Here is a 23,675-nt window from a genome sequence, read left to right as displayed (position 1 = left end):
CTTCCCCTCGATCGAGATCAAATTAATCATATAATTTATTATTTGCGCGTTAGAAATCAAATGGTGAAACTCGAGTACATGGAATTAAAATATAAATTATTCTCTTATTACATTCTCTTTCAACCTCAAAGTAGAATAGAAACTCTCATAAGTGTTAAAATTTTTACAATGAAACCTGAGAATTAGAACATATTTGTCTGAGAAATATTGAGCACATGCAACTGAACTGAAAGGAAGCGGGTTGGTTCCTATTTTGGTACTTTTGTGACAAATAACAAAATTTAATTTGTATTCCATGTAAAAACAAATAAAAATCTCACTTTTGAAAAAAAAAATACCCATTATGCCTACAATAAGTTAATAACCAAACCATTGTCAAATGTTTATATAATAATATATAACACGATAATACACAAGAATAAATCCAATGAATTGAGTTAAACATAAGCTAATTAACTTCCCCCAAAAAAATGAAAAACTAATTAAACAAAAAAAGTATAAAACAATATTTTTAATGTTTTTTTTGTTGTTTTTATTTTGGTGGGCTTGTTGTTCTTCATCATCATCAGTAATACTTCAATTGTTCAAAGTTAAATAGGAAAAAAAAAAACAATGTCACCACCCACCAGAGAAACATCAGCAATTTATGTTTTTTGTTTTTGTTTTTTATTTTGACATGAGAGTGTCAGCGCCCGGTTTTGGGACGTTTCATGCCACTGGTATTGAAAGGAGAAACGCTGCCACTGGGTCCGGGGCTCTCTTCCCTGAAGTTGGAGTTCAACAAAGCTAGCTCTCTCAATTGTTGTCTCTTTATATAATCATCAGATTCCTCCTACGAAAATGAAGCCGCATTTTGTTAATAATAGTTTAAGATCCTAATGCATGCATGCATATATGATCATTATAAGATAGTTTAAGATCCATACCACGGGTTTCAGCAACTCTTCTATGATTTCCTGCGCCTGCCTTAGTCTCATTTCAATTATGTTTGCAGGTAAATCAGCCTCGATTAAGATGTGGAGAGGCTCGTTCAAATGCTCGTACCCTGGCCTTCCACGCAGCTTCTCTTCCTATAATTCCAAATTCATTTTCACAAAATCAAGTCTGATAAACATTGCCTAAATTCAGTCAAATTTGGATCATCTTTATTCACCCAAATTTATTGGAGAACCTTTACCTTGTCTGGATCCTTGATTGACCCATTTCCCCTTATGAAAACCCGGCATCCAGTAGTAACTTCAACCCGTTTTAGGGAATTGCCCCTGGGTCCCAACAGTCGCCCAACAAAGTTGAACTGACATCAAGAAGGAAATGAGAAATTATGTTAGGCCCTCTTCAATTTGAGTTAATTTCAAATAACCAATTATTCCATCATCAATCTCATTAACAAAATACCCACTATTTCTTTTACAAAAAAAAAAATCTATATCTATACATAAGTTGTTTGATCTTGGGTTACGAATTTGATATGTGATTTGATAGGTGATTATATGAAAATAAACCCGACAACAAACAAACTTACCCAAATAAAATAACCATCTAAATAAAACTAGATTGAACGAGGCCTTAGAGATAAATGACTTCATGATCAATGACTAATAACGAAACTAAATAAATGACTTATGAAATGAAGAATTTATAATTAGAAGTAGGTATGTAATAGAGAAAATCTTACATTTGGATAAATATCTACAGGAATCTCTAAACGCAAAATCCTCTTGACAGTGTATGAACTGGGACTTGCTGGCGCCCCTTGCCAATCCATAGTCATTCCAGGTGGTCTGCTCAATCTCTGCACAGTTTCGATTAGACTTTGTTCATTGGTTCTTAACAACAACAACAAAAACGAGGGATAAATACTACCTCTTGTGGAAGGCCACCATTCCAGCCCCCAATCCTTCCAACATTAGGTATGATGTTTGAAGAGGCCATAGGACTCGGGCTTCTATGTCGCAATCTGTCTAGTTCACCAAAGGCTTGGTTGGGCATCATTCCTGAAATTCTTAAAATCTCTGAAAAAAAGAAAAGATTTAATCATCTCTGAAAAAAGACAGTTCAAGCTCGTATACTTCTCCAATACAAACAAGCAAGGTAGCAATAAGTGAACAGATGTGAACAAATGTAAGAAATAAGAGAACTGCATTGAATTTTGACTAAGAAGAACTTGACTACATTATACAAAACACCCATATAAACTCGTACATGGATAAAAAAGATGAAAATACAAATTGGGCCTATCTGGAAACACTTTTTGTTTTTAGACCCATTGTGTCGGACTAATTTCAGTTTCCAAATGTTCCGATATCTGAATCCATATTCAGAGGAGAATTCTGACAAAAAAAAAAGTGTTTCCAAATGAAACCAGAAACTATCTAGAGATATCATTGGACAATCACTTTAACTGTCTGGTTCTTTGATATAATGTAAGTAATTGTAAATAAATATATTCACAAATCAAGTTATAATCAACCAAGATAATCATCAGATGGAAATGAAATAGGAATGGGACTCAAATTATCATAATCCCAGCCTTAGATAGATATCAGATAACAAACATATTTTGCATCAACCAAACCTCGAAAGATAATAACATGGAGTGATAAACCTCTCAAGTCCTACAATGCAACTTAGATAGACACGGTTCTTTGTTCCCCAAAGGATGCCAGGGAATGCTTTAACAATCAACTGTTTATTGACACTCATTTAAATTAGTTCCCTTTGAAAAAAATAATAATCCTTTTACAGGGTGCAAATAATCAACGACATCCTCTAGTATATATTGCCTTATAAAGGTTTCATTTGAAAACACCATTTAGGCATCTGAAAATAGTTCAGCCCAAACCCAAATACGCCGTGATAGAATTCCCTTCCTGTTTGAACAAGTGTTCGATTGGGCTCGGTGAGGGCTCATTAGTTTAGACAAATTTTGGAATGAGACCCATATGCTCAAATGTAAGATACTTCAGTTGAACTTCAAAACAGCAAGACAGATACCAGAGCACAATAAAAACAAGGAAACTAATGTAGACTAGGTCTAAAACAATTTGAATAGTTATGACACCACATCTTCTAGTATGAACAATATCATCTTAGGTAGTTAGACTGAAGAAACGATCTCTCCTTGAAGTAAGCCGCAAGACAAATCAGATAACGATATGATCAATGACAACACCAGAAAGAAAACATTCCAATTCACTTTAAACAGCAATGCAACACACAGACAGACAATGAAAAAAGAACAACAACACACAAAAACCAACAACCATCATCATGTTCATTAGAGAAACAAATAAAAGTAGATCTATGTTAAACATTTCATCTAGATCCAAATTGACAACAGCAAACAAACCTTGATTCAAAAGTCTACTACAGTTTGGTAGAACCTGCATGAATGGTGCCATCTTTTGATGTTCTGCCAACAACTCCGTCAAATACTGATTACTGACAAAAGCAAGATTAAGACATACATATTAGTAAAATGTAAAACCCATCCACATCGATCAACTTTATCAAAAACCCAAAAAAAATAAAGACATACATACCTTTCCACATCTGACGCACTTCTAATCTGAGGAGAAACGGCTCTTGCCGGAGAGAAGTTAGGATTATATAGACCCGACATAACTCTGAACCCACCAACTTATCGATGGCTAAAACCCTAAAGAGTTAAAGACTCTCTCTTTCTTTCCCCAAAGATGATGTATTCGAATAGAAAAAAAAAGGGTTTTCAGTGAGATGGGCAAAGAAAGATGGATGAAGATGAAGAAGAAGAAGAAGGGTCGATACTCGATAGTGAATCTAGCTGAATACAAGGGTGAGAAAGAAATGGGATTTATATGATTTACATATTTCTCTCAAGAAAAGTAAAAAAAAAAAAAACTTTCTTGGCACAGTAGATTTTCGGAAACGAAGGGATCAGATCAGATATGAACAACAACAATTACAGTGTGTACTGAATCATCAAAAGCGAACCCAGATTGTGGTTTTTTTTTTTTTTTTTTTTTTTTTAAAAAAAATAAATTATCGATTTAGATTCCTTCCATACTGTTGGACGGACTCTAATGTTGACTGTATGTCCACGCCCTCAATTTTTTTTTTTTACTGTTTTTTTATTAATGAAATAGTATCAAATCACCCCCTGTTCTTATAACAATTGATCGAATTGTTTCTTAACTTGTTCATATAAAATTATGGAAAATTAATTAATAATAAAATCTTTATTGTGATTTTGTAATTATGTTTATATTGGTGTAAAGAAAAGGTAATTATGAAAGTGTATTAATGAAACGTGATAAGTTGGACACATTTGGGATCATTTGAAAACACTTTTTTTTTTTTTTATAAATTGTAAAATATTTTTTTAAAGATAAGTTTAAAGATGTGATCTCATCTAAATACATATTTAAGTGATATATCTTATAAAAAGTAAAAGTAAATGAATTATGTGAATTTTGATGGGATTTTATGATGTTAAAAATATTTGTGCAATATTAAATGTAAAAAAAGAGAGTAAAGAATCATAGTAATATGTAATTTGACCAAAATTTTATATTTGTTTAACCATGATTATTTTGAATTTAATTAATATAATTTATTTATCTTATAAAATTGATTGTACTCCTTAATTCATTTAAATCTTGTGGATTGTCATTTCTTTTTAGTTTTTATTTATTTATTATGATTTTTATGTGTTTTTGATGATCTCATTGTTTTGACTGATTTATTTTAAATTGCTTTTTTATTATATTTTTTGTGTTTTATGTCATGCTTTTTTTATTATAAGTTTGATTGTTTTGGGTTTAATTATTAATGGTTTGATTTGTAATATAAAAAAATTATTAAAAAATTATGTAAGAATTTGATTACAATTTTTACGATTACATTACAAAATTTATCCTTTTAAAAAATATATTAATGTTGATAAATAAATAAATAAATCTTAATTAACAAAAAAATAACAATCCAAAAAATATATTTTTATATTTTATAAATATTTAATATATCAAATTGACATTTTAATCATTTATCACAATAACATACAATTTTATCAAACATTTTAATCCTACATCAAACTAGATCTATAGTACAAATTTATTAATGAAACTTTTTTTTTTCTTTTTTCTAAGTTATATGTAACATTTGACAAAGAATAGTATAATAAAATCTAATTAAAAAAGTGACATGATATTGTAAGAATAGAACGTCATCTAAGAACATATTAAATTAAAGTAAATATTATATTACAATTTTATATTAAAAATAATAAAAACAATTAAAAAAAATACAAATATATAATTAAAAAAAAAAGTTACAAATATATGGCAAACTAAAAAAAAAGCAAACAAGGCCTAGAGGGAGGGGGTGGGTTAGGGTGTAGGCGAGTGTATTAAAAGAGAGACACGTGGCAGGCGTGCATAGATTTGGGGCCCACTATCATGAGATTGGTCTCCATCGAGGGGGTGGATGCCATCCAACCCAGCCTTAGCTGGAAATACAGGAGTGGCCGACACTAATCCTCTTATACGACGCCGTTTTGAAATACCTTTTTTTTTTTTTTCAATTATAGATTTAACATCAAATTTGTCCTCATAATTAATCAAATATATATATATATTAATTAATTAATTAATTACCCAGATACTCTAATCTCCATATATTCTCATTAATGGAACCCATATTATTTAAATAATTAAAGTTTATATGAATAAGGTAAATTAATCACAATAATTTGGATTAAGATTTTTATTTTCTAACTAAAGTTATAAATTTAATTCTCATTAAAATTATCAGATATATTATAAAAATACATAGATGTTAAAAAAAAAGTTAACTCAAACACATTGTCTAAATTAATAATTTTTCTTTTTAATTTTAGTGTGAATTATACGTGAGAACATAGAAAAAAAAATTAACTTTATCAATATTATAACATGATCATGTCACATATAAATTCCATTTATTGTTTTATTGTTAATTTTAATATTTTGTTAATAGAAATCTTTTTAAATTAGAAAAAATAATTATTGATATTTTTGTTGAGGTGAAATGAAATATTTTTATTTAATAAGTAAATATATGAAGATAATTTATAAATTGTTCTTTTCAGCCTTTTTTTTAAATGATATATTTATTATAAAATTGTTATTTCAAAATTAAAAGGAATAATTTATAAACCGTGATGTTAAATAATGAACCGATTAATCTAATAAATCAAACACTTTTAATAATATAAAAATGGTTGTGCATAGGTATTATTATATTATTATTCCCTGTAACAATAAGGTTATAAATTAAATTGGTATAATTTGTATTAATAAAATTATATGTTTATTCAATACTTATTTAAATGCAAAGCTAAATAGCAATTCTGATAATTGTAATAGTAATACTGGACCATTGGTAATAAAAACAACATATAGTTTGAATAATTAACAATTATTTAATTTATTTTGTATTTTGATCGAAATGTTAAGATTTATATTATTAAAGTGGTCCAACTTCTAATACAATTTATAAGATACTAGAGATATAAAATTCAATTAACAGAGATTGTGACAATTCTTCCTAAAGATAAATATTTTTTATATATATAATAGAACTTAGACTACAATATAATAAATAAGTTAATTATATGGATGTTATTATTGGTGACTGTTTCTTATAAGAAATTTTAAAACTTGCTCTTAATACAATCCCGATCACTTACTATAATTTTTAATATTAAACTTGAACAAAATTCATTTGTCAAGAGATATTTAATATCTCATATTCTAAATCCAAAATTTAAAGTTTGATAAATTAATTTTTAGGTTTTCCTTATACAAACATGTTATTTCTTATTTTTTTACTATTTATTCTTGGAACATCTATAATTATTTTTATTTGGAGAAGTTGAAATTTGATTAGATCCAACTTATAACTTGTTTGATCAATTGTTTAATAGTTTTTTTTTTCTTTTATCATATTATTTATTAATTAAAATATTATATTTTATTATAACTTAAAACGTTTTAAGTTAGAGTAATCGTCATTACACTAACGTCATGCTAGTTTTTAAACATTCAAATAAGAATATTCATTTTTTTTATAAAACTTAAATATAAAAATACATTTGAATAATTTAGACCAAATAAATTATTATCAATTTAACACTTAAAAAAGGCAAGATCATACAAGCTTAGGCTTTATGTCTGGTTTCTAAATATAACCTTTTTGGAGTTTATTTTATCAAAATAAGTTACTTTGTTTATTTATTTCAAAATTAACTTAATTTAATATTTAAACTGAATTTATTTTTTACAATTATATTTTTTTTATAAATACATATAAATTTAATTATATATTATTAAATTATTATTTTTTATTAATGTAATTATTTATATGGTAATATATATTTAAATTATTATTATTAATAATTTAATTATTTATATATACTTATTCATTAAAATGATTATTTTATATAATTTAATAAATATTTGCTTATATTTATTTAATCAGTTTCAAATAAATATAAATATAATATATATTTTTTTAAATGCATATATATATATATATATTAAAATATAAATAATTAAATTTATATGATAGAAAAATAGTTTTAAAATAATTTATACATTTAAAAATCTCTTTCCTAAAATAGAGATAAATTTAATTATTTATATTTTATTATATACAATTATACATTTAAATTATTATTTTATATAATATAATAAATATTAATTTGATTGTCATGATTGATTTTAAAATAAACAATATATATATATATATATGTTAATTTTAAAAAAAAATCTTGTGACATTTTAAATTATATCATGTATATAAAATTTAGATGAAATTAACATTTTTTATTAAACTCAAAAATAAAATTAAAACATAAAATAATTTTAAAAAAGTTATTGTAAAAATTATTAACCCTAAACCATTAACTAAATATTTATTATATTATATAAAATAATAAGTTAAATGTATAAATAACTCAAAAATGTATTTTATGCACAATAATGTTTTTTAAGAGATACATGAGTTCAATTTTCATTTAGAACGCTTTAAATGTTGAGATGAATGTCAAGACTATATTACTTTGGAATAATGAACTCCAACCATGTTATATTGAAAAAACACACTTTTCACCCATCAATGAATTTGACATTCAAAGTCTTAAACCATATATGAATAGTCTGTTTTCCCAATATCATATATATTAATAATCATTGTAGCTAGCATAAGGATTGGGAAACATGTGTTAATTAGTATTGTTTTGTGTGTGTCAAAATCAGGAATGATCTCGAAAGAAAGACAGGATCCAACAATAGATTGGCTTAAATTGACATATCAACTTAGACAGATGATCATGGCCTTATTGTCAGCAAGTTTAAATGTGTTTGTTGTTGGTTACCTACTAACGATGAATTGAAAATAATAGAGTAATTGGTCCCAAGAGCCATATATATGAGTTCTGACTTCGGAAAACTTTTCAAAAGTCCCAACTCCTAACCGTTTTAGGTGAGATCGAACACGTGAACTTCACGTTGATATTTTAAACATGATTATTGCTCAAATCCTTCTTTAATTTTTCAGTTTTATATAAAATTAAATTAATGTAGTTGCATGAACAATAGTAACTGTTTAATATTATATATACTTGTTTTATGGTATTCTTTATTGATGTATGAACTTAATTGCTAGGGTTGTGAAAAAAACGAGAATTGATAACCCAACTGAACCGATAGTTTACTAGTTTATTAGTTAACCGATTCTAACGGTTCCAGTTAACCGGTCAAACGGTTTAATTTTCGGTTGAATTATTTTCTAGCGGTTTAGAGAATAATTTAATTATATATATTTATATTAGTTATTTTATAAAAATTAGATATATTATAAATAATATATATTAATTGTTTTTAAATTTTAAATTATAATTTATATAGAATTGTTTTAAAAAAATAAATAATTTATAAGGTTATTAGGTTAAAAATGAAGACTTTTAAAATATATTATAATATTATTACACTAATATAATATATTATAATATATTTCAAAATATATCTAAGATAAATTAGTATATTATATTATAAAAATAGATAAAAATGGAGAATAGCATATTACAAACAAGTTTTCGGAAAAAAAAATTTAATAATTTAATACTTAGTTTAAAATATTGAATTATCGGTTCACGATTAAACCGGTTAACCGACCGATATAGCCTGAAACCTATAGAACCAAAACCGATAAAATCGATACCAATACTAATCGATTAACTAGTTCTTACAAAAAGAGGTAAAACTAGACTTAATGGGAACCGTTTAACTAACCGGTTGAATATCCTAATTGTTAGTTAGTGTACAATTTACATTAGTTATTTTAAACTTCATTCATCAAAAATTTCTTTTCCAAAAAAAAATAAGGATTATTGGAACATTTTTCATAATTTATTGGATTTAAAACAATTTTTGGAACTATATACATGATGATGTTTAACATATTTATAAGAAGACAACTAAAACTAAAACCGAATTTCTTATTTCCTGTCTAATTGGACAGAAGCAAATTTCATCACACAATTCAATCACTCTCAAACCTAAAACAGACAAACAATCATATCTAAAATAGAAAAAACCCTCAATTCTCCTATGATCCTATCCAACTGCCATCTCAGATTTTCATCATTTACACTTCAACTCATGTAACTATACCAACAATTCATAAAACAAAACAAAACAAAAGGTGTAAAACTCAAGAAATACCTAAACAAATGGATCATCAAAATGTTTAAGGAACATAATCATGCTCAATCGCAGGTTGAGTCCTCGTCCCCATTGCAGACGGAGCCTTCACATTCCCAACCGATTTCATACTCAAAGCTTCTCCAACCTCCGCCTCTCTTTCCATTCGTCCCATTTTCTTCTTAACCATATACTTCCTAATCCACATTACCACCAAAACCATAACCACAACCAACACAACACCACCCAAAACCGACCCAACAATAAGCCATGTGGCTTTCGAATTCTTTGTCCTAATCTGTCTAACATCAGTATAGTTAGCCACAATCGAGAAATGACCCTGCTGAGAAACCAAACAAGTGTTACCCAATTCCACATTACTAAAATTAACCCTGCCTTGTAAATCAAACCAAACACACATAGCAACCGATCCATCAGGAACCAAACCCACATTCTGAAATCGAATCGATATGGGTTTTTCCCCTGATGATCTAATAAACAACTCCGGTAAATTCTTAGCCGACAAGTTTGAAGCATCATAAGCTAGTAGACCCAGGACTGGAACTAAGTGAGTGTAGCCTGTTAAAGAATAGTAAGATGCAGACCAATTGGCTAGGTTTTGGTAAACCAAAACTATCCTTTCTACATATGGTTCAACAATAATTCCTTTAGGAATTTCAAACTCATTGTAAGTCTCTACTCCTCGAGCCCATAAACTGCCACTTCTAAGCCTCAATGCTGAGATCTTAATCCCGGTTAGATTCGATGGAACAGAGCCATTGTAAACAATACCGGTTTTGGGTCGAACAAATGCACGAAAAGCGTAGTCTTGGAGAAGTGAATCTAGGGTTTCTTCAGATTTCAGATTTGGTAACCAAAAGATTAACTCTGATAGTATAAGAAGCATTGTTAGACTTCTTCTATCAAAAAGAAGAAACCCCATTGAAACTAAAACGCAGGAAAATCGAACTCTGCAAATGTAATTCAATCAAAGGCAAAAGCTTCAGAAATCATAACCACTCTATCCAACGGGAAGAAAACTGTAAAGAGAAAGGATAACAAAACTAAGAACTAAACTCAATGATAAAAAAGGGTTTAAGCCGTTGCTATCTCTTTTTTCTTCTACTTTTGAATCTAAAAGCTACAAATTTCAGAACTTTCTCATCCCTAACCTAATTAGCAATGTGGGAACAAGAAATAATGCAGAGTAAAAAGTAAAAGAATGAACCTTTACAGTTGTTCATGAGATTTTTCTTCACTCAAAATGGTAAGAATCGATCTTCATGTTCTTTCTCTCCTCAAGAAGATGAATCAGTAGGTAAAGATAAGCTTGAAATCGAAAATGGTGGAGTGAAAGAAAGCTGGTGGAAGTAGGGAAAGCAAGAAAAGGAGAGAGAAAGAGACAAGACAGAAGACAGACACAAAAACAAAAAAATGATAAAAAAAAAGATGTAAATAGAAATTTATATTTGGTATGAAATAAAATATCTTATTTATTGACATTTTGCTATCAATTTTCTTGACAAATTATTCTGGAATACTCATTATAATTAAAATAATATAAAAATAGTTAGTATTGATAGATATTGATTAAATTATGGAAGTAGTAAATGAAATCTAGTTGAGGAAATGAACTTTAAATCAATTGATTACCTAAATATAATAAGTCAATTTAATTAATAATATAATGGTGAAGACCAACTTTAAACAAATAAAAAAAATCATTTTAAATCTCATAAAGATATTACTACATTAGTTTATTTTTAAAATTGTGTTTTGTATTATTTGTATTTATATACATGGTATTTTTATATATTTTGCTTATAAAAATGAATTATTATTTCTTATTACCTTAATTTCATCAAACTTTTTTCATTTCTTTTGTATATATCAAAATTTAATTTTTTTCAATAAGATCTTTGTCAACAATAAAATTTGACCTTTGAATTTAATTAAATAAGGTTTACACAGAAAATATGTGGTGTTTGACTTTCTTGGACATGATTTGTGCTCTCTTTATAAGTATTGAAGTCAAAAATTTGGATAATTTGCTAAAGGTTAAAATATTGGAGTAATTAATTAAAGTGAGCAAAAAGCCCATATAGATGAGAATGTAATTTGTCTGATAAAATTGTGGAAGATAGAAATTATCCTCATTTTACTTTTATTTATAAAGATTTTATCCCAACAAATATTTTTTATATTTTTTTTGAAATATATGAAATTAATTGACAATCCCAAATATGACTCTTACTTTAATTTAAGCAATTGATAATAAAAATCAAACATATGATATTTAATATCTTAAAAACTCACTTGTCACTTGAAACTCTTAATTAGTTCTAAAAATGTCATATAATATATTTTTTTATTTATTATTGTAGATATTTTTTTTATATATTCACTTAAAAATATATTTTTTATATGAAATCTAGGTCTCTTTATTGGATAATTATTAAAATAGTTTGTATTTATTTCTTTTACTTAGACCAATTGTCTTAAAATACATGCAAGCAAAGCAAACTTCAAGAGTTACATTTTCGTTTCTTATACTCCACTTATTTATTTATATATATATATTATTGTCTCACTTTTCCACTACTTTTTCTTTTTCCGGTAAAGTGAACCTAAAGTCTGGAATTCCTGAAATTTATATATTTATAATATTGTCATGCTTCATTAGGTTACAAATCATTTTCATAGTTGGGCTTTGTATTTTTTTTATTATAATAAACAACACCATTTCTTCCAATTTCTCACATGAGAATGAATAGTTTTAAATAAGATTCAGTTAGACTTAGTTTTTCCTAAAAAGTTTGGAAAATAATTAAAATCAAGAGTTTATTTAATTTTTTAAATTAATTAATTAATTGTAAACTCGTAAAATTAATAATTTGTTTGAAATGACAACAGTTTAATTTTTTTAAAAAATGTATTAGTTATATATTATTATTATATTATATATAATATAAGTATTATATATATCTATATATAATTATTAAAAAATAATAATAAGTAAATGGCATTATAAAAAAGTTATATATACAAAATTAATTATATTAATTTATTTATTGAATAAATAATATATACCTTTTCTAATTTATAAATATAAATTTATTTTTTTCATTGATTTTAAACCGTAAAATTAAAATTATTTATAAACTCATAAAATCTTATTTTAGTAAATTTAAAATTAAAATCTGAAAACTTTAACTATTTAAAAGTAGAGTAAGAGATTGAAATTGGTGTCATAAATAGTGTCGAGAATGATGTGACAATACGTGATTGAAATTAAATTTAATAGGAGAGAGCAATTTCATTTTCCAAGTTCAATCACGTGTTAACACATCATTTCCGACATCATTCATAACACTAACTATGTTATTTACCATTATTCTTAAAAGTAATCTAAAATCAAAATAAAAATTGTTACCCTTTTCGAAATTTGTAAACTATTAAGATTTTAAAAATTCTCAGAATTTTAATATCCTTGATTTGGATAATGCGTTATTTGGCATTATTTAGTTATAAACCATACAAATTTCAATTTTAGATTTATTTTATTAACAGAATTGTTACTGGATAATGTGGTTCCTTATTGGGCCAATAAAGCCTCAATAAATTTGTATTTGAGAAATCTACAAAGTGTACAAATTTTAATATAAGTTATTTAAGTCAATCATACTTTTTCAAACCAAACACATGTTATAAAAAATCTGAGTTCACATTGTTAAGTGTTTTGTCAATAAACCATTTGACACACTTATGATTAATTAATGATACATCTTTTTGTAAAATAAAAGCTTGAATGTTTGCACATGAATCATGATAGCTAGTTTGTTTGGTTCTTCATTAATTAGTTCAATATAATATTTTACCACCAACAACAACACAAGCAAACACATAAAGTAAAATAAAAACAAATCCCTCATCACTTGATCACCTCATTAGTGTCTTGTGGTACTGTCAAATCGAATGAACCACCGGCTTTCGCGGTTGTGGGCGTGGGTGGTGGTGGCGGAGGCGGAGGAAGGGAGATGGATGGAAACGTGTGTTCTGCGTCAAGAGTACTAGTACTATTGCTGAATCGAGATGGATCCACATTAATATCATCATGAATTGATGGTGGAGATAATGGAGAAGGAGGTGAAATGGATAATATCCTGGAAATTGCAGGTATTGGGTATACTTCAGTAACTTCTTCATCTATTCCTTCATCGAAATACACCACATCCTGCATTGTAAGCTGATGATACTCCACAATCTCCCTTAAGAACCGGTTTTCGCGAGCATATATTGAATTCTCGTTGGCCAATCTAGACTTCTCGTTCAAAAGCGTCTCAAGTTGAAGCCGTATCTGATTCAATATTATTAATTAGGACTTAGGAGACAAAACTAATGCAACTTATATACAACATACCATGTCATCATCAGCAGGATTAACACCCTTCTCGCGAGCTTCACGAAGGATCTTGTTCTCTTCTTCCAATTGAGTACATCTTTCTCGGGCAAATGCAAGATCAGCTTTTATGGTTTTCAGCTCCCGGAGTAGAAGCTTTGCTTTCGCAGCTGTTGCCATTGCAACCTGCATTTCTCACAACACAAAAATTCCAGAGGATATCATTGTTTCTTTCTTATTATCCAATTTAGCTAATAATAATAATGAAACTGGCAATTGGGTAGATGATCTAGCAGTGGTAATAGTAGTAGTAGTAGTGCAAAGCTGGCTATATATCTTAACCAGAAAATCAATACACATTTTGCCACCTTACGTCGCGGGATGCCTTAAGTTTTGTTTCTTGATTGTTTTGAAGGGTCTGCGCGTTTGAATCAGCAATCTGAATCTGTTCATCAGAATTGCCTCCTTTTCTCCTTATTTGCAGTTTCCTTGTTTCTTGGATGATATCTGCAGTCTTGTTTTCCACCATACTGCGTCCCTCCTGAAGAAGAAGATTCAAATAATTTCAGGCCAGGCCATATTTATCATAATAAACTCATCAATTTACCTCCAAGGCATTTCCAATAGAGTCACCTATACTATTAAGGGAAGAAGCAAGTACATCCAATCCCTTTCTTAATCTTGGATTTTCAACTCTTCTATTGCTATCAAAGGACCCTTGCATCCTATTGAACTGTAATGTACAAACATAGGTCAAGATTATTGACAAAAACAAGAACCAAACTCCATTATTGATCTTTACCTGGCTGTCCCAAGATGTGTCAAGTGGTTGTGGCCTCAATGTGCTAGATGCTGTAGATTGCTGCTGGGAAATGGCATCATCTTCAAGAATTGATTTGGCTTTCAGAGCAAGAACTCCCCATAATCCTTTCGGAGGCTCATTGTTCCTTTTGAACGATGTATATTCAAATTGTGGAGGCTCCTAGGGTTTTTTTACAAGCACTATCTCAAAATTTATAATCACAGCAACAATCTTAATTTGTTCAAATGAATTGACTTATGGAATTTCATTCTTAATTGGATTTTAGGTTAAATATTGTTGAGTAAGGATTCATTATCAGCCAAAGAAATTGGATATAGACATTCATTCAACTCATAATTCTCGAGTAAGAAACTGACTAGCGAATACAATTAGGTCAAGATGAATCTCAGCAGCAGCAATAGAATTACAAAATTTAGTCCTAAATGCAACTAGAACTCATCAAAGACTAAATAAAAACATATAAGAACGCTTACGATGAATAAACAACAAAAATGGAGACGATCATGCATAGACCATAGTTACATTGATTTGAAGATAAATTTTATAATCACAGCAACAATCTTAATTTGTTCAAATGAATTGACTTATGAAAGTCTTAATTGGATTTTAGGTTAAATATTGAGTAAGGATTCATTATCAGCCAAAGCAATTTGATATAGAAATTCAACTCATAATGCTCTCGAGTAAGGAACTGACTAGCAAATACAATTAGGTCAAGATGAATCTCAGCAGCAACAATAGAATTGCAAAACCTAGTCCTAAATGCAACTAGAACTCATCAAAGACTAGATCAAAACATATAAGGCACCAGCACTGTAATAACATACGCAATAGGATAGAATAATCAACAAAAATGGAAACGATCATGCATAGACAATAGTTACATTGATTTGAACATAAATTCGATAGATCAAAGCATCAATTCATTATATATCGATTTGTGCAGATTTCTCCGCGATTTTCTTAAAAAAAAGTGTAAAGTTATAGAGACGAACCTTGGATCTATTTGCAGAGGAGGAGTCAAAAGAGAAATTTCCATAAGCGGAGGAAAGAGATGATGAATCGCGATATGCAGTGGAAGCTCTAACGGCTTTAGCAGCGAGAGAAGAATTAGCGGATGAGGAAGAAGAGTTGTTATGATCATCATCAGGCGGATGATGAATCTCTTCTTTGAAGGTTGATGCTCTTGTAATTCCTTGTCGTCTTCTATAAGCCATCTGATGAGCTGATGATGAAGGAGAATTATATGAAGAGAAATTCACGAAAACCTAATAATGATTGATCCTTTCGCCACGATCTTCTTCGTTTGTTTATTCTTCAGGAAGAAGAATATAAGAGAGAGAAAGATAGATTGGAATTTGGAATTCATTTTAGTAACGAACTTACCCGGATTTAAGACAATGCTGAGATGCGGACGTGTGTAGAGTTGTAGATTTCTGGTTTAGCCGTTGGATCTTAATCTATTGCAATCAACGGTGTATGAGCTTAATTATTCATCTTCATCTTCGGAGCCGTTGGATTTAATCGTCTTGTTTTAATCCAACGGCTTTTATCAGCTGACGAAATCTCACCTTCAACGTAACAGCCGCAATTGCTTAAACATCTCATTTCTTCATAAATTATTTTTTATTTTTTAAATGTCTTGGAAGTCATTTTTCATCTTCAAATTAAATATTTATTATAGAATAATTTTTAATCTCTTGAATGTGTTTAATATTATAGAATTAGAATTGAAATTAGTATAATTTTAATTTGGGCAATGAAATTCAACCTTTCAATTCTACTATTTATATACTTTGGAATTTTTTTATATGTTTTTAAAATAAAATATATTATTATTTACAACATAATTAATCTACTAAATCGATTTTTTTATTTTAGAAAAATAAAATATTGAACCGATATATAATTTTTAAACTTAGTAAATTAATCTTTCGAACTAATATTTTTTTTTAGTTTAAAAATGTTAAACTGATATTTTATTTTTTTGAATTTATAAATTTAAGATACCAAACCGATATTTTTTTAATTGAGTAAATTAACATGTCAAACAAATATATTGTGTCAAATAAATATATTACAGTTCTAAAATTTCTAAATATAATAATAAAATTTATATAATTTAATGTCAATTCATATAAAATTATATATAATTATAATTCATTTTCAATTCTTATAAAATTGGAATTAAAATTCTCAATTCAAATATAAATTTTAATTTTAATTATAATGTCAATTCAATTTCACATCCTTCTATATCAATAATATTAATTAATATTTGAAAAAACTTTTTTTAGATGTATTTTTTTTTTAAATTAACTTGACAGAACGTATGAAATTTATTATATATATATATATATATATATATATATATATATATATATATATAAAATGTGTTATATTATTTTATTAATAAAATTAAATAATCAAATAACTTTGAATGTCAAACCAAGCAGGTCCATTAATTCTTTATTTGTTTTTTCAATTGAGTACCATATTTACGGCCTACTTAATATTCATAGTAAAAATGAACACTGTTATTTTTTTTTATAGGATAAATGAGATATTTTGTTAAGTTTATGAATAAATTAGGCAACTTTAATCAAGTTCATATTTAAAATTGAATTTTTTCCATTAGTATTTTATTAAATTTTAGTTTAAAATTAAATAAATCTGTTATTTTACTACCATTTTTGTATAATAACTTTTTAAGATAACTCAAAAGTCCGTATTAAAAGATTAACTGTCTCAATTATTTTCCAATCAAGAATACTTTAAATTCAAATATAGGTTAGTCTTAATTATAAGTTGTTCTACTTCCTAAAATTTTAATAAATATATTTATTATATATATTTTTGTTATAAGCTTCTAACTGACATTTCAAAGGAAATAATTGCATATAAATAATATTGCTATTTGCTAAGTATGTTGGTAAATGGTATGGTGCAAAATCCTTTGAAGTCATGCAAGGATAATATTAATTGATTTGGAACCATGTTTATAAGTGTAACACATAATTTTTTTTTTGAAAAAAATCAATGAATTTGATATAAGTATAAAGATAAAAATAATATATATATAAACAGGAGTGTTTATCTTATCATCCAACACACTCAAAACACAACAAATACAACGAGATTAATCATTTAAAAGTAAAACGAAAACATAAATTAAAAATGTTAACTATCGAATAAAAATAACATAAAATTTAGCGCTAATAAACTCGGGGATTCTCAAGAAAATCAATGAGATCACCGACTCACTCTAACGATTTTTCAGAAAAGATCTCCCCCTATTGTCATAATAATAACGTTGCGGAGTATATCTATAGGTCGATTGCGATCATTAAAAGTCATACAGTTCATTTCGAACTAAATAGTTCACCAAAAAATAATATAAATAATGACACATCAACTCAATCCAACCGAACTAGTGGTTTCTGTGCACACATCACAACCGATACTCATTGTAAATTCCTGTCACTCATTTACAAATTACAATACAAAATGAAGTGGGTTTGTCTCCACCTTTTTGCATCACATATTGCAACGACTCATCATACTTCACCATTTTGAATCATGTCAAAATCCTTAATATAGTTTGGATAGTTGGTTGAGTGCGTGTCACTTTTAATATTATTGTTTGGATTTGTTAATAATAAACAAATAATTAGAATATTGGCATTATATACCAAATCTTTTCCAGCAATATTTACCTGTCACGTTAGCCACCGCCGGCTGGCCAGCCACCCTTTATCTTTGCCTTAAAATATATTCTCTTTCAACATTACCTGAGTGTTTATTCGCTATTGGAATAATTTATAATTTATTTTAATAATTTTGTATGGTATAAATTTAATATTAATTATGTTTTCTGCAATAGTTAAGTCCATTTTCGATCAGTTTTCTAGAAGTTGCTTGGTGCAGTGTCAAGTGTTCTGTTATAGCCTATCATGAGATTGATTCCAATTGCTAAAGATAAGAAGATCACTTTTATTTAACCAAACTACAAACAATCTTCACATTATTCTTCATTACCATAATACATCACCAACAACTACTAACACTATTACAAGTTGAGAAAAAAAAAGATTATATATATAACAAGTACATTTATATTATATGGTATGGGCAATCATTATATTATTAAGACGAGTTAACTAGGATGGTACTGCGCATCATGTCCTTGAACTCATAGAAATCAACTCGACCGTCGTGATTATGATCCACCGACAAGATCATTCGCTTGCACCGGTCGATCTCTCGCCCCTCTGAAAATCCGAGCTTTCCTAAAACCTTTTGTAATTCGCTAGCGGAAATATAACCATCTCCATCTTCGTCGAACACTTTAAAAGCTTCATTCAAATCCGATTCCTCCTCGTCCTGTTTCAACAAGCGGCTTCAAGATCAATTACTTTTTAAATTTTGTTTTTTTAGAAAAAGGTCCATTTCAAATTCAATTACTAATATTAAATCCCATTAAATCAGTCGATTTAAGGAATTGTCTTTTGTATGGTTGTGGTAATAGAACTTGTCTACATCTCATCAATTTTTCAATATTCTCGGTCACATTTAATAATAATGGTCTAGTGGGGTATGTTTGAAAGTTGACACCCCATTACAATAAAAAAAAATAGTAGTGGGGAGTATTGGTGTAAAGTTAGAAGAAGATTAGGAAGAGAAAATGGGAAAGTAAAAATGTGGGCTAGCAAAAAAAAATATTAAAATTAATAGATGAATGAATAAAAGTAAAGATAGAGATAATAAAAAGAAGAATAGAAGTAATGAAGTTGGATTGCGAAAAAAATGTGAGGTCGAATCGCAGTTGGTGAAGTCGAACCAAAGATCGCTCACAACAAAAATAAACAAATTGCATCTTGAGAAAAAAAATGAATTCGAAACTCATTTCTATTGCTAAAAAGAGGTTATGTCACAAGTTGCTATATGTCTGGCTCTGAGTTTGATTAAAGAAAAGGGAAAAGGGAGGATTCCCATCTTAATTCCTAAGTTAGAGTCAGAAGTTGTTAATAGAGAATAATTAATTTCTTATGAAACACTTAGTTTAAATAGAATGTTAAAAATAATTTAAACTTCTTTTATATCTAATTTTTATGTTTTAATGAGTTCTAAGTTATTTATTTTTACAAATTAAACATTGTAGGTTACTAGGATTATTAATTTTTACTAAATATCATATCTATAGAGAAGCTCTTTAAGGATGCAGATAATATTAGTCAAAACTAGTTAAATTTGGAGTTTTTGTTTCAATCTTATATAATATTTATTTTAAATCTTGTGTTTTTGTTAAATGAAAAGTCTTAACTTTTTCAAAAATAAAAAATTCTTTGTATTTTAAATTAGTGTTATTTTATTTTGAGAACGTTGACTTACAATTCTCCTTTAAAGTGCGACTAATTCCTGCGGTTAACCACGTTGTAACACGCAAACACACTTAACAATTTAACCCGTAGAATTTACCATCTAACGGGTTCAAACGAGACAGATTTGTTATTTCATACCATATAAAATTGTGTCATTTTAAAGAAGAACAAGAAAAAGAAACAGATTTACTATTTAAAAGTGACGTCATTTTATATAGTGGCACATCTGGGAGGACAGGGTATATTATGAAAGAACAGATTTGTCCGCAGGAGCAGGACCTTAGGAAGATGATGTGGATATCCAACTCATATTATCGCTAAACTAAAAGATGCGATAAATTAGTGATATTGTAATAGAGATAAACGTGAAATAAGAACATAAAATTTAACGAAGTTCGAAGAATATTATCTACATTTTTTAAAGAGTCACTTTATAAATATTTCATAGAATAATAGTTATAATAACCTATTATACCATATTTCCGTCTACAAGAATAGATTAGAAGTAAACTAGTTTATACATAAATTAATTATAATTTATTAAAATAGTATGTGTGATCAAATTGTTTGATCAATTTATTTAAATTAATTTAAAATATTATTTATTCATAATTCAAATATAATCATTATATTGATTTATACTGATTGAATTTAGGATGGATTGAGTATTGTTTGAATAATTTAATTAATTTTTTTCTAATTGTTTAATAAAATTATTTATTTTTTTAATTTATTTTTTTATAAATAACTTAATTATAAAAAAATTTATTAAATTTTTAATAATATATTTTGTTATAATTAATTTTAATAGTATTTTATTTACTTTTATTAATTTTAAATATTTTAATTAATTAATTAAAATTGGATAGTTACTAATGAAATAATAAATAATCTCATTTCTTTTGTGATGAAATAAAAAGAAAAAGAAAATTATACTACGGGTGAAATACAGTTTAGAAAATATATTTTTATTTAAATAATCATAATACAATTCGAACTCAATTCAAAAATTCAATCCGAAATACTAATTTATTCAGATCGGATTTATTATTTAATGTTTGCACCTATAAAATTTAAATTAATTCTAAAATATAATATAATTTTTTTTTAAGAAAAAAAAAGCCAATGATTTAACCGTGTTTAGTGAATAGTGATAAGCTTGCAAAGGTCAATGATTTAATGATTTGGAAGATTTGTATTTTTGGTTAATAAGTAAGGCTGGTTCGAATTGGGGTTATTGTAATAATCTAGAGGAAAAAAATAAATAATAATTAGTGATGATTTTGAGGAGATGAAAATATTTTTGATAAAATTACTTAAAAGATATTGATATATAATAATAAAATAATAAATAATAATTTAAAATAAAAGGTATTTTAGTATTTTGGGTAATGAATTGAGTGATGCAATTGATGAGAGGGGGAGTGAAAAGATGTTTGAGTGGGTTGAGTTATTTAAATAACCCCAACCAAACAAGGCCTAAGATTTCTTAAGCATGATTCATCTTTATTTGTTCGTTCAATAAAAGATTATCATGTATATTTTTTTTATTCTAATCAGTTTAATAACAAACGTAGTAGAATAATAATGAAATTTAGGATTAAAATTATCATGTATATTTTTTTTTTCTTTTGATGATTAGTTATGTCCCATAAAAGAGACTTGGAGGAAGAAGTTGGGTAGAAAGTTCAATTTCTTTAACAAAATCAATGATACATAAATAATATAGACTTTCTTACTTTTTGAGAAATCATTAAAAACTGATCATATTGAAAAAACAAAGTTGTCTTTGTCAAATACTCAGAATAATACATACATGGCCGGCCGTATTAACAACAAGGTTTTTTTTTCAGCCTTTTTAATTGTAATAGATCTCATGATTTTAAACTGTTATCACCGGATTATCTTGATACTTGATAAGTTAGGTATTATCAAAGTTTATTAACCTAACATTATTTAATCATTATTTAATCGATTAAACTAAATTATTTTATATTAATTATAATACAAAATTATTATATTCGGTAACATCTAAAATATGAAGAATGATAAACTTAACGAAAATTTCAGCGAAAGTAAGTTCACGAATTCCCATGTTGCCTCCACGTCCTGAAACGTTTATTTCGGGTCTCAAAAACGCTAATTTCAGGGCCAGATTTTTTTTTGTCTCGAAATAACAACATTTTTAAATTTTTCTCTACTACCCACATGACAGCCACATTATTCGCGTACTTGCTTTCTTTAAAATTTTCGTTGAATTTATCATTTTTCTTAAAATATATATAATTTAAAAAAAAAAAAATCTGAATAATAATTTTTTACTTTTGTTTTTTCCTCTATTTTTATAGTGATAAATATAATAAGATTAAGGGAGAAATTGACCGACCTGATTGTCCTGTTGGTCAAGACCGAAGAAAGTATCATTAAGGGATCTGTGAAGTTCATCAAATTCCTCAAACCCAAGACCGATTTTGCCGTCGCGAATGTGCGAATTGACCATGACAGACAATTCAGAAACATCAGTTTCGAGTCCTAAACGATTGAGAGCCTGACTGAGCTCGTCGACAGTTATCATTCCGTCCTTGTTCTTATCGAACAGATCAAATATACGATGAAGCCTTAAAGCATTCAAACTCGAACTCCGAAGCCGGAAGGAAGACGACGACATTTTTCCCTTCATTCCGACCAGGCTTGGTTTCTTCGTCGTCGTCGTCTTATCAATTGCCGATTCCATATTATCTTTCTAGATCTATCTACTTCTCTTTTTCCCTCAATTATTATTATTTATAGACAAATTAATACGCGTCATTAGACCAACCTCTATTTACTTTGCGTGGAAACACCCTTTTTCCTTATTTTAAGAAGAAGAAGACTCTTTGAATATAATTATGTTATTATTTGGGCTTCAATTATTATGGTCTTTTCAAATTAAACTTTTTTTTATATAAATAAAATGTTTTTTTTAATTCTTTGGACTTATCTTTTTAGAATTAATATTTTTGAAATTTACAAATTTTAATTTGTTGAGAATGATTTTGGTAAATAAACAAATGATATGTAAGAAAATTCGAAGAGAGTGATTTGATCATTATTTTTTACATAAATTCGAAGATACGTTATACGGTTTATCAATTCAGATATGTTTGTGTTTTAAATAGAGTATTTTTTTTCGAGATATTCGCGTTTCAAATTGTCGAATTTGATTTAAATATCTTAAAAATGTGTAATGTGTGGAATTAAGAATTTGAGTTGGGTTCGGTTTTAAAAAATGGGAAATTTGAGGAAATGACCCAAATAATAGGCCTAAATGGGGAAAGTGTCAGCGCATAAAATAAATAGTGCTGGCGACC

General features: G+C 27.4%; 4 protein-coding genes across 5 annotated transcripts; all 4 read right to left on the bottom strand.

Annotated features, from left to right (window-relative positions):
* Nucleotides 1-372: 372 nt before the first annotated feature.
* On the bottom strand, nucleotides 373-3,932 carry LOC124945149 (KH domain-containing protein At2g38610-like). The gene is made up of 7 exons (XM_047485532.1): nucleotides 3,543-3,932; nucleotides 3,350-3,441; nucleotides 1,864-2,012; nucleotides 1,676-1,792; nucleotides 1,178-1,294; nucleotides 927-1,070; nucleotides 373-832 (listed from the first exon to the last, which is right to left on the bottom strand). Exons 1-7 carry the CDS (start codon nucleotides 3,620-3,622, stop codon nucleotides 686-688), a joined length of 846 nt encoding a protein of 281 aa, XP_047341488.1. The 5' UTR covers nucleotides 3,623-3,932; the 3' UTR covers nucleotides 373-685.
* A 5,565-nt stretch (nucleotides 3,933-9,497) lies between these two features.
* Nucleotides 9,498-11,105, bottom strand: LOC124945522. 2 transcript variants are annotated; one of them, XM_047485973.1, is made up of 2 exons: nucleotides 10,951-11,105; nucleotides 9,498-10,693 (listed from the first exon to the last, which is right to left on the bottom strand). In XM_047485973.1, the coding sequence occupies exon 2, from the start codon at nucleotides 10,663-10,665 to the stop codon at nucleotides 9,769-9,771; it is 897 nt and encodes a 298-aa protein (XP_047341929.1). In that variant the 5' UTR covers nucleotides 10,666-10,693; nucleotides 10,951-11,105; the 3' UTR covers nucleotides 9,498-9,768. The 2 variants fall into 2 exon arrangements, with proteins under 2 accessions (XP_047341929.1, XP_047341931.1); XM_047485975.1 differs by having other exon boundaries at nucleotides 10,957-11,104.
* A 2,326-nt stretch (nucleotides 11,106-13,431) lies between these two features.
* On the bottom strand, nucleotides 13,432-16,272 carry LOC124945756. The gene is made up of 6 exons (XM_047486246.1): nucleotides 15,940-16,272; nucleotides 14,924-15,103; nucleotides 14,729-14,854; nucleotides 14,495-14,662; nucleotides 14,143-14,307; nucleotides 13,432-14,079 (listed from the first exon to the last, which is right to left on the bottom strand). The coding sequence occupies exons 1-6, from the start codon at nucleotides 16,159-16,161 to the stop codon at nucleotides 13,654-13,656; spliced, it is 1,287 nt and encodes a 428-aa protein (XP_047342202.1). The 5' UTR covers nucleotides 16,162-16,272; the 3' UTR covers nucleotides 13,432-13,653.
* Nucleotides 16,273-18,918: 2,646 nt separating this feature from the next.
* On the bottom strand, nucleotides 18,919-23,087 carry LOC124945667 (calcium-binding allergen Bet v 3-like). The gene is made up of 2 exons (XM_047486137.1): nucleotides 22,712-23,087; nucleotides 18,919-19,327 (listed from the first exon to the last, which is right to left on the bottom strand). Exons 1-2 carry the CDS (start codon nucleotides 23,057-23,059, stop codon nucleotides 19,091-19,093), a joined length of 585 nt encoding a protein of 194 aa, XP_047342093.1. The 5' UTR covers nucleotides 23,060-23,087; the 3' UTR covers nucleotides 18,919-19,090.
* Nucleotides 23,088-23,675: the final 588 nt, after the last annotated feature.

This window comes from Impatiens glandulifera, chromosome 7, assembly GCF_907164915.1.
Source record: "Impatiens glandulifera chromosome 7, dImpGla2.1, whole genome shotgun sequence".
Classification (NCBI taxonomy): Eukaryota; Viridiplantae; Streptophyta; class Magnoliopsida; order Ericales; family Balsaminaceae; genus Impatiens; species Impatiens glandulifera.
This window is presented reverse-complemented; position numbering and strand designations above follow the sequence as displayed.